The 12,200-nt window shown below is 42.7% G+C and overlaps 1 protein-coding gene across 2 annotated transcripts in view; it reads left to right on the top strand.

The window, feature by feature from the left end:
- The window catches only part of LOC130295049 (coiled-coil domain-containing protein 170-like), a 74,942-nt gene that overhangs the window by 51,195 nt on the left and 11,547 nt on the right, over positions 1–12,200 (top strand). For both annotated transcript variants that reach the window (XM_056545288.1, XM_056545287.1), the window contains one exon: positions 10,381–10,554. In XM_056545288.1, the coding sequence (XP_056401263.1) occupies positions 10,381–10,554 (174 nt within the window). The remainder of the gene's footprint in view (positions 1–10,380; positions 10,555–12,200) is intronic.

Raw genomic sequence — 12,200 nt, 5'->3', positions numbered from 1 at the left:
CAGATTCCCTTTAAAATAAAAGTATAATAATTAAAGTATCGGTACTCATACTCTGTCTTAAAAAAATGGTATTGGGACATCCCTAGTTATTGCAATTAAGTTACTACTGTTCTCTATTTTGTCACTTCAGTTTCCATATTTGGACCCTTAAAATTCTTTTTTACATAAAATTATTTTCCCTGGGTGCCAGGCCTTTTGGCCATATTGTAACAAAAAGGTGCTGCAATGCAAAAAAATAAGAGTTTAGAACGGTGGCTTCAATTGTGCAAATTGTGCAATTTCTGCAAATGTCCATATAGTAGAAAAGGCCTTGTGCTACTGACGATCAATCCTTATATTTAAAAAAGCTTTGCTGTGATTTTAATTTCAACTGGTGCCATACAATTATCTGTGCTGGTACAGAAGCACCCCTATAGGCAGTATGTGCTTTAAAAAAAAGCTAATTTTTTAGAACAGTCCCCGATACAAAAATTGATCAAAGGTTTTTAGCTGTAATCTGCAGGGGAACACTGCGGGAAATGTTTTGTTGCTCTGCAGTGCCACGAGAGGCAAATGAAGCATAACATGGTGCCTATTAAACCTAAAGTGGACCTGTAGGCAAGTTTTTAGGGTATAAATTAAGCGTAATACTGGTATAGGGTTTTTGACCATGAATCTACATACATACATACATACTGTTACGGTCCGTGCTTCGGCCAGTCATCCAGGCCGTGAGCGCTCCCCTCCTGCACCTGCTGGCAGGGCTGGGATTTGCAGCCCATCACTCACCTCCGCCCTCCTCTGTTCCTTCTGCCTTCGTGCAGCATTAGCGTGCATGCCCCCGTCTCCTAACGCATGCACGCTCTAAAATTTAAAGGGCCAGTACCCCTTAATTAAGTATATGCACCTGCAGTGTGTTTATAAATATCTTCACCTCTCATCACTCCCTGCCGGATCTTTGTTGCCCTAGTGCCAAGTGAGAGCATTTTCTGTGTTGCCTTGCTGTGTTCCAGACCCTTGTATTCCGTGACCATACCTTGCTCCTTGGCGCCTGCCTGTTGACCTTCTGCTACATTCCTGACTACGCACCTGTGCCGCCAGCCCTGACCTCCCGCTATCCAGGCCACCTTTTTCCTCAGCCCTCCTGTACCTCGCATCACCTCAGCCACCTGTTATGTCGAGTCGTGCTAGGGGTAGTGATCTGGGTGCCAACTGCCACAGCAAGACCATCCCGCTTTGCGTCGGGCTCTGGTGAAAACCAGCGGCACCTTAGACTCCGCTCCCTGGCACGGCCCGCATAATCTGCCACACACCTGACGTCCTTCCTTGCTGAATTCTGTATTGTTTTTGAAGAACCTGCACGAGCCTCTTTTGCCGAGACGGCTCTTCTGAACCTCAGTCAAGGGAATTCCTCCGTTGAAGACTACGCAGTTCAGTTTCGCACTCTTGCCTCCAAACTGGCATGGAACGATGAGGCTTTTTGTGCTACATTTAAGAAAGGACTGTCCAGCAAAATTAAGGATGCTCTCGCTGCACGAGATCCTCAGCCTACCCTGTGTGAACTAATCCATTTAGCCACACGTATTGATGTGCGTTTTGCCGAGAGGCAGAGTAGTAGAGAGAGAGATGTAGAGAGAACACTGCATTTTCCTCGCTTGGCACCCGTGTTCCAACGTCCACCTCTACAGTTTTTTTTTGCCTTTTGCCGAAGAGCCTATGCAAGTGGACCGTTCTCGCTTAAAGCAGCTGGAAAGATCCCGGCGACGCAATGAGAATTTGTGCCTATATTGTGCCAGTCCAGAGCACTTTCTCAAAGACTGTGCTTTACATCCACAGCGTCCGAGAGACGCTCGCATCTAGGACATGTGAGAGGGGTGTCCCTAGGTGTGAATACTACCTCTACTCGATTGACCATTCCAAGTCTTCGCTTCTGACAAGTCTTATTTCTTCCCTTCTGCATTTTTGGACTCTTGTTCCGCTGGCGACTTCATCGATGCTTCCTTGGTCCATAAACATCAACTTCCTGTGACTCGGCTTGCAAAGCCCTTGTATATTTCTACTATTAATGGACAAAATCTGGATCGTAAGGTGCTTTTCCGCACAGTGCCGCTCGACATGCAAGCAGGAGTCTTGCACAAGGAAAAGATTGAGTTCTATGTGCTCCCTAACTGTACTTCTGAGCTTCTTCTCGGTCTTTCATGGCTCCACAACGCAACTGGAAATCTGTCGAAATCACACGTTGGAGATAGTTTTGCCAGGGTCCTCTCTAAACTGGATTTGTGAGGAGCATACAACCTTATCCGTTTCCGCAAGGGAGACGAATGGAAGACGGCCTTCAATACCCGTGACGGACATTTTGAGCATCTTGTGATGCCTTTTGGTCTCTGTAATGCCCCAGCTGTCTTTCAGGAATTCGTCAACAATATTTTTGGAGATCTACTCTACACCTGTGTTGTTGTTTATCTTGATGACATCTTGATCTACTCACCCAATTTGGAGGAGCATCGTTCACATGTCCGTCTTGTTCTTCAGCACCTCTGGGAGAATCATCTTTACGCCAAACTGGAGAAGTGCTTTTTTGATAGATCTAGCCTTCTGTTCCTAGGTTACATTATTTCTCATCAAGGTCTACAGATGGATCCTGACAAACTAACTGCTGTATTGGATTGGCCTCGTCCTACTGATCATTTGGGGATTTGCCAATTATTATCATCAGTCCATCCCTCATTTCTCTTCTGTGGTTTCTCCGATTGTGGCCCTTACTAAGAAGAACTCTAACCCTAAGTCATGGCCTCCAGAGGCCAAAGCGGCCTTCACTCGCTTAACCCCTTAAGGACTCAGCCGATTTTGGCCTTAAGGACTCAGACAATTAAATTTTTACGTTTTCATTTTTTCCTCCTCGCCTTCTAAAAATCATAACTCTTTTATATTTTCATCCACAGACTAGTATGAGGGCTTGTTTTTTGCGCGACCAGTTGTCCTTTGTAATGACATCACTCATTATATCATAAAATGTATGGCGCAACCAAAAAACACTATTTTTGTGGGGAAATTAAAACGAAAAACGCAATTTTGCTAATTTTGGAAGGTTTTGTTTTCACGCCGTACAATTTATGGTAAAAATGACATGTGTTCTTTATTCTGAGGGTCAATACGATTAAAATGATACCCATTATTATATACTTTTATATTATTGTTGCGCTTAAAAAAAATCACAAACTTTTTAACCAAATTAGTACGTTCATAATCCCTTTATTTTGATGACCTCTAACTTTTTTATTTTTCCGTATAAGTGGCGGTATGGGGGCTCATTTTTTGCGCCATGATCTGTACTTTTTTTTGATACCACATTTGCATATAAAAAACTTTTAATACATTTTTTATAATTTTTTTTTAATAAAATGTATTAAAAAAGTAGGAATTTTTGACTTTTTTTTTTTTTTTTTCGTTCACGCCGTTCACCGTACGGGATCATTAACATTTTATTTTAATAGTTCGGACATTTACGCACGCGGCGATACCAAATATGTCTATAAAAATGTTTTTTACGCTTTTTGGGGGTAAAATAGGAAAAAACGGACGTTTTACTTTTTTATTGGGGGAGGGGATTTTTCACTTTTTTTTTACTTTAACGTTTACATTTTTTTTTACACTTGAATAGTCCCCATAGGGGACTATTCATAGCAATACCATGATTGCTAATACTGATCTGTTCTATGTATAGGACATAGAACAGATCAGTGTTATCGGTCATCTTCTGCTCTGGTCTGCTCGATCACAGACCAGAGCAGGAGACGCCGGGAGCGCTGCGGGCGATCCGATCGTTCATTTAAATCGCAAACTGCCGCAGATGCCGGGATCTGTATTGATCCCGGCACCTGAGGGGTTAATGGCGGACGCCCGCGAGATCGCGGGCGTCGGCCATTGCCGGCGGGTCCCTGGCTGCGATCAGCAGCCGGGATCAGCCGCGCATGACACGGGCATCGCTCCGATGCCCGCGGTTATGCACAGGACGTAAATGTACGTCCTGGTGCGTTAAGTACCACCTCACCAGGACGTACATTTACGTCCTGCGTCCTTAAGGGGTTAAAGACTGCACTTGCCTCTGCCCCCGTCCTCACAAGACCAGATCTGGAAAAACCCTTTGCTTTGGAGGTGGATGCTTGCTCCGAAGGGGCCAGTGGCGTTCTTACCCAGAAAAACTCCAAGGGCAAGACAGTAACCTGGGGGTTCTTTTCTAAGACTTCCTCGCCTGCAGAGAGGAACTACTCCATTGGAGATCCAGAACTCCTTGCTATAAAGCTTGCCCTGGAGGAGTAGTGACAATTGTTAGAAGGGTCTCCTCATCCGGTCAGCATCTATTCTGACCATAAGAATCTCCTATACCTCCAGTCTGCACAACATTTGAATCCCTGCCAGGCAAGGTGGTCTCTTTTCTTTTCTTTTCCAGATTGAATTTCTTCATTCACTTTCGTCCCGCTGACAAAAATGTCAGAGCCGATGCTTTTTCCAGATCCTCCAATGTCATTGGAATGGACTCCATGCCCAGACACATTATTCCTCCTGAATGTTTGATCTCTGCAGCTCTTGCCGATCTCCAACAAGTTCCCCCCTGAAAATCCTTTGTGCCTGTCAAACTGAGACAGAAAGTCTTGAATTGGGGTCATTCTTCTTTGCTGGCTGGTCACCCTGGAATACAAAAGACCCTTCAACTTATTTCTCGACATTACTGGTGGCCACTTCTAGAACGCGATGTCACCTATTTTGTCTGTTCCTGTCTCACCTGTGCCCATGACAAATCTCCTCGGCAAAAACCAGCAGGACTCTTGCAGCCATTGCCCATTCTGAAGACTCCCTGGTCTGACATCGCCATGGACTTTATTACCAAATTGCCTCCATCCCCTAATAACCCGGTCATCTGGGTCATGGTTGATCGGTTTTCCAAGATGGCTCATTTCATCACTCTACCTGGTCCCCCATCTGCTCCACAGCTGGCAAAGAACTTCTTACAACATATCTTTTGGCTACATGGTCTTCCTAGTCATATCGTCTCAGATCGCAGAGTTCAGTTTGTTTCCAAGTTCTGGCAAGCTCTCTGTACTCATCTTGACATCAACCTGGACTTCTCCTCTGCCTACCAACCTCAGTCCAACAGTCTGGAGAGGGTAATTCAGATTCTGGAGATTTATCTTCGCCATTTTGTTTCAGCTAGTCAGGATGACTGGGTTGATCTTCTTCCTTGGGCCAAATTCTCCTATAATCATAAGGATTCTGAGTCCACGAGGTCTTCTCTGTTTTTTATTGTTTTTGGATATCATCTCCGTTCTCCTCTTCCAGTTTCAGTTCCCTCAGGACAACCAGCTGTTGATGAACTTGTCCATTTGGCAACAGACTCGACACTCCTTATCTCTAGCCTCTTCCCTCATGAAAACCCAGGCAGATAAGAAAAGAAGACCTCCTCCGTCTCTCTCTCCCAGTGATAAGGTTTGGTTATCTTCCAAGTACATTCACTTCAAGATTCCTAGTTATAAGTTGGGTCCTCTTTTCCTGGGCCCGTTCGAGGTCTTACAGAAAATCAATCAAGTCTCAAATAAACTCTGTTTGCCTTCTTCTCTACGCATTCCTAACTCTCTTTTCATGTGTCTCTCCTTAATCCCCTGGTAATCAACCGTTACTCTCATAGGAATACTGCTCCCACACACATTTCAGGCTCGTCTGATGTCTTCCAATGTAAAGAAATTCTAGCCACTAAGACTGTGCGAGGAAGAAAATTCTTCTTAGTCGACTAGAGGGGATTTGGTCCTGAGGAGAGATCCTGGGAGCCTGATGAAAATATCCTGGACTGTAATCTCCTCAAGAAATTTTTGAGCCTTAAAAAGAGGGGGAGACCAATGGGGGGGAGGACCTGTTACGGTCCGTGCTCTGGCCAGTCATCCAGCCCGTGAGCGCTCCCCTCCTGCACCTGCCGGCGGGCTGGGATTCGCATTGCGGGACACGCCCGCATGAATCCCAGCCTGTCACTCACCTCCGCCCTCCTGCGTTCCATTAAGTAAATGTACCTGCACTGTGTTCATAAATATCTGCACCTCCCATCACTCCCTGCCATATCTTTGTTGCCCTAGTGCCAAGTGAAAGCATTTTCTGTGTTGCCTTGCCATGTTCCAAACCCTTGTATTCCATGACCTGACCTTGCTCCTTGCCGTCTGCCTGTTGACCTTCTGCTTTGTTCCTCACTACGCACCTGTGCCGCCAGTCCTGACCTCCTGCTATCCAGACCACATCTTGCCTCAGCCCTTCTGTGCCTCGCATAACCTTAGCCGCCTGTGTGGTTGAGTTGTGCCAGGGGTAGCGACCTGGGTGCCCCCTGCCGCAGAAAGACCATCCCGCTTTGCGGCGGGCTCTGGTGAAAACTAGCAGCACCTTAGACTCCGCTCCCTGGCACGGCCCGCATTATCTGCCACACAGGCCCAGCGGATCTACAACCTCTTTGTGTACTGCCTAGTTCCGTGAGTCTTACACATACATATTGTAAAGGGTTTCACTCTGGGATCGTCCTTTGCCGTAGCCAAAGGACACGTTTTTCCACAATAAACCGGCAAACAGCGAGTCCTTTCTGCAATTCTGGCTCCTCGCCAGGTTTATTAAACGGGGTGCAGGATAAACAAAATAAACAAAACATAAAAATAACTCCTAGGCCGTCTAGCCACTCACTACACATGTAGCATGCCCTGACTAATAACTGATGGGCATTTCCCTGCCAGTTTAAACACAATAAGTCCTGCAGCCTTATAAGGCACAGTTCACATTTGAACATAAAGTCCCATTCGTACAGCCACCTGCTATTAAATCAAACCTCTCTACTAAATCAGGCTATCTTAGAATATTTGAAAATGGGCTTTTTAAACCAGACAATGCCTGTCAGGGTCTCTGGCTGTAAGATGTGATACTAAAAAAGTTGCTTCCCATATTTTTTTAAGTTCAATTGAAAAGTAACAACTGCTAACCAATAAAATCCAGTGTAAAGTGAGAGCTGTCATGCTGCCAGGGATATATAACACCTTAGGGCCAAACTTCAAGTTTTTATAGCATGTTAACCACCCAAATACTGTTTACAATCATCTTCACCTCCTCAAATATGTAGAAAGTTTTTTAATCACTTTTTAGAACTTGCACAAACTACTTCTATCTTCTGGGTACAGTACTTGCCATTTTAGATGAAAATGCTTTAAAAAGTTATTTTCCAGTCACAGACTATCATTTTTCAGGATTAGTTGTTTGGTTGACACAAGCATAAGAATATCTTCTCAAATGCTAGAGATTTTGAGATGGCATAACACTTAAGAAAATAGGTTTGAAGAAACACCTCTCATGAAAGAGGTTAGACAATAATTATACTTGTTCTCTATGCTTTAAGTACATCTGAAATGTGAGGATTGCCAAACCCTGTTATGCAGGGCTCTACCTGCACTTTACAATAAACACTATGTAATGATTTTTCTTGTTAAAATATCTAAATGTAGTTTATATTTTATATTAATTTTATAGTAAACTGTTCACTTTTTACTGTATAAATATGTATGGATAAGCTCTAAAAACGTAATATACCATAAAGGTGGGACCTTGCACAGAACTTCTTCTCTAGTAGCCATATTGGTGCTTGGGTAAGGGAATTTTTTCAATTGTAATCTGCTGTGCAGGTACTGTAGATCTTGGTATGGGGCACCTTTTCTACACTGACATATTGAGCAGGAGAATGGAGCAATCCATATTCTTGCTGAGTTATTAATTGTGGCATTGATAGTGAGCTTTTAAAGGGAGTGCTGTCAAAACTTAAAGGGGTATTCCAGGCAAAAACTTTTTTTTATATATATCAACTGGCTCCGGAAAGTTAAACAGATTTGTGAATTACTTCGATTAACAAATTTTAATCCTTCCAATAGTTATTAGCTTCTGAAGTTTTCTGTCTAACTGCTCATTGATGATGTCACGTCCCGGGAGCTGTGCATGATGGGAAAATATCCCCATAGGAACTGCACAGCTCCCGGGACGTGAGTCATCAGAGAGCAATTAGACAGAAAACAACAACTCAACTTCAGAAGCTAATAACTATTGGAAGGATTAAGATTTTTTAATCAAAGTAATTTGCAAATCTGTTTAACTTTCCGGAGCCAGTTGATATATAAAAAAAAGTTTTGGCCTGGAATACCCCTTTAAGGTGCATACATGATTTTACTTTGTTGCCCTTCCTTTATGGTGTAAGCCATTGTTCTGGTGCTAACCATAGCTTCCCATGTGGATTATTAAATAAACTCATAATATCAGATGCTACAACTAATACAGTCTCTAGAAAGCAATAGAGTAAATAGAGACCAGGGAGTGACAGGGAAGTTGCATATAAGGTCATATCTGTGGGTATATGTGTGTGCATAGTGTTGCTATATTGCCTTTAATAGGGCTTCAACAGTACAGTATTGATCCTGCTCTTTTCTACACTGTAAATGTGAAAAGAGGGTTGCAAAACACAGAAAATAGAAGTTGTGTGTTTCAGTAAGGCTATGTTCACGTTACATTCGATCAATACTTGGATTTATACATCCCGAGCAAGGCTTAAGTCCTGCAGGAACGCATGGGAACGGAGTTCCTGCACTTTTTCCACAGCAGGTACACTGTTCCTGCAGGACCAGCCCCTGAGTGGGAATCTTGGGTGAATTCCCACACTTTTTTTTTCTCAGGACTTGACCCCTGATCAGGGGTATAAAAATTACACACATATTATACCTCCAGTGTATACCACTGACCAGTCTGGTTAATGGGGACCTATGGCTACATTCAGCAAAAGTATTGGGAGCGTTTCTGACCCATATGCCAAATATGATCACATAATGTTATGTGAACGTATCCTAACCATTGTAAAAACCATTGAAAAAGTTAAGGAGTTTTATCAATATAGATAGTTCCACAAAAGCACAATTAAAAATACATTTATAATATTTACCTGATATACATAAAATGAAGTATATTCTGTGTTTAATAGTAGTCTGTTGGAATCATGTATATAAAGTGCTTGTAAATTATAGCCAGTCACTAGCCAAGATGGGACTACAGTGATGGGCTGAGCGGGCAGGCCCTGCTCCACATTTCATCTTGGAAGCAGGAGAAGCGACATCCAACGGGGACCCTGCCGGTAAACCCTGCATTTTGAGGTGCCTATTTCCTTAATGGAGTGTCCCTAACCATGGTGCTAGTCCCTAAACTACTAAGTCAAAGTAACAAACACAGTACAGTCAGGGAACAGGTCAGGGCACAAAAGGGTTAACCAACAACAGCACATCAAAAAGACAGACAGGGAAAGCACATACAAACATATAATCTGCCAAGCCAAACAAGCCAACTGTGGCAGTACAGATACAATAAGCAATAAAGGTTCAGAGAAAGAGCCAAGAAAATATATAGATACATAGAATATAGTAGAAATTAAAGACAGGGACAAGGAAAAATCCTTAAAGGGGTTATCCAGGAAAATACTTTTTTTTTTTTTTTTATATATATATCAACTGGCTCCAGAAAGTTAAACAGATTTATAAATTACTTCTATTAAAAAAATCTTAATCCTTTCAGTACTTATGAGCTTCTGATGTTAAGGTTGTTCTTTTCTGTCTAAGTGCTCTCTGATGACACGTGTCTCGGGAACTGCCCAGTTTAGAAGCAAATCCCCATAGCAAACTTCTTCTAAACTGGGCGGTTCCCGAGACACGTGTCATCAGAGAGCACTTAGACAGAAAAGAACAACCTTAATCCTTTCAGTACTTATGAGCTTCTGAAGTTAAGATTTTTTAATAGAAGTAATTTACAAATCTGTTTAACTTTGTGGAGCCAGTTGATATATAAAAAAAAGTTTTTTCCTGGATAACCCCTTTAATCTCAGGATGTGTATGGAAGCAGAGTACAGCTCAAATAGACCAGATCAGAAGGATGTGGTCACTAAGCCCAGTCACAATTGGCTAGTCGTTTGCTCCTCCTGATTGGCTCTGGCATCATCATGTCAGTGGCTGATACTGCCGCTAAACAGGAGGGGCTGGAGCTACTGTCAGAGCAAGATAGAGACACACCCATTACACGGGGTAGGTAAGTATCATATATCATTTTTTTTCTCCATTTTTACAGCAGCCCCAGCAAGTACCGAACTACCCCCTTTAGGAGAACTCAACAAAAGGTTTGCACTGTAAAAGATTACACAATGTATTTGGAAATTGTATCGTAATATGATATAAACTATAAAATGGTGGCCAAAAACTGAGATGACATTTTTTATTTGTCTTACGTTCAGGCAGACTTCTCCAGGGCTGATCTCAGAAGTACTATTATGCTAACACTTGTATGTTCTCCTCTGGTTTTTCATAGCTCAAGAAGTTCTTACTGCAGCTGGCGGAGAAGATGAAAATAAGCCAAGACATTTCATCTGAGAGCCTTGTGTCACAGTACGACATGTTACTGAACAGAGCTGATGAAATCTGTAAGATGGATAAAGAATTTCTGAGCGAAAATAAAACTCTTATCTACAATCTACAGAAGAAGGTAATGATGAGATTTCTAATGCCAGCCATAGACACAGATATGTTTCCCTTTCCCAAATAATGACCCAATATTCTGTAATGATTACAGCGCTGTCTGACCTAAACTGTTGTGCATATATAGTTACATAACATAGGACTTTTTCTCTGTTGTCTGCCATTTTTATGAGTATTGGACTTGTATGTATTATGCATGCAGCAACATGTGACATTACCATTCTAATAGAGAATACTTCAGATGCTATGGTGGGATATGTCATATTTATGTGCCTTTGCATAAAGTTGGAGGCACATTATAGACCCACATAAAGTTATGGCAGCACAAGTGATACATACTACCAGGATGTATACTCCATAAAGGAAGCAAAGTGGCTGTTGCATCCCCAATTAGGTACAAAGGCCTTGTTGCTAAGCATCACTTTCCTTTCTTTCTGTTCTGGTGTTATATGTCTGAAGAAGGCAGAAAGGGAATGGTGCAGGGAGTTGACATACTATATCCTCTCTGTGATAGGTCATTTAAATGGTCAAAAATTGATTGCAGAAGTACACTTTTTTTTTTCCATTTGCTTTAAATACAAACGCAAAAATAGTACTATCAATTATTAATACCAGCTTCATAAACCCACACAAGCTACCATAGATAAGAGAAGGGGTGGGAAACGAAAAAAAGACAAGGAGGATTTTTAATGAGTCATATCTCAGAACTATTTTCCCCATCCTATTACTAAACAGGAGTCCTCTTTCTTTATTTTTTGGAAGATATAAATTGAAACCTCATCACTTTATTCACCAAGTGAATCTCACGTGAAAAGAAACAGAACATGTCCCCACATCTACAACTCCTCTCCCTTGCGGTCTTGGTGTTGTAGCGGCGATGGTCGCCGCCTGGAGCTATGCCAGTGTTAGTTTAGGGACTCACTCTTATAAAGTGGCCTTGACATGGCGAGTGGACTTGCACGTTTTGATCAGATGGTACGTTAACAACCTGTTAGTTTTTTAGTTTTTAAAATGATGCTGAGAAGCAAATAGATCAATGTACAAGTTGTGGATGGGAGGCCATGTTCTCTTTCACTACATGTGAGTCTATTTTGAATGTCTTTAAAATCTCCCTCCAGTATATCTCTGGGCAAGTCCACAATGAATGAATAATATTTGCTTTGGAAATGGACATTTGAGTATCTGTAGCGGATCTTATATCAACCAATGGTGGGTGATAGCGCCTGTAAATTATCTTAAATTGAAGCAAAATGTGGTAATTTACAGATGATATATTAAAGGAGAAATGCAGCGCAAAACTTTTACCTTCCCTTGTGCCAGGGCTGCAAAAACAAAAAAAACACACTTTAACTGACCTACCTACGTTTCCCCGTTGCGCCGATATCGGTGTCCCGTTCCTCTGGTGCTGCTGGCTTGCTCGGATCGTCACAATGCAGTCAGCGTATCGCCGGCCGCAGCAATGTCCCACTTCGGCCAGTGATAGGCTGAGCGTACTGTCATGTAAGGGCCCGGGGAGCAGGGAAAAGGCAGGGCCCGAGCACCTTACATGACAGTGGGCTCAGCCTATTACCACTGTGGCCGGCGATAAGCTGACTGCAGTGTGACGTTCCGAGCCTAAGAAGCAGGGAGCCGAACAGTGCCGGAGGACCGGGA

Source organism: Hyla sarda, chromosome 11 (genome assembly GCF_029499605.1).
Source record: "Hyla sarda isolate aHylSar1 chromosome 11, aHylSar1.hap1, whole genome shotgun sequence".
Classification (NCBI taxonomy): domain Eukaryota; kingdom Metazoa; phylum Chordata; class Amphibia; order Anura; family Hylidae; genus Hyla; species Hyla sarda.
This window is presented reverse-complemented; position numbering and strand designations above follow the sequence as displayed.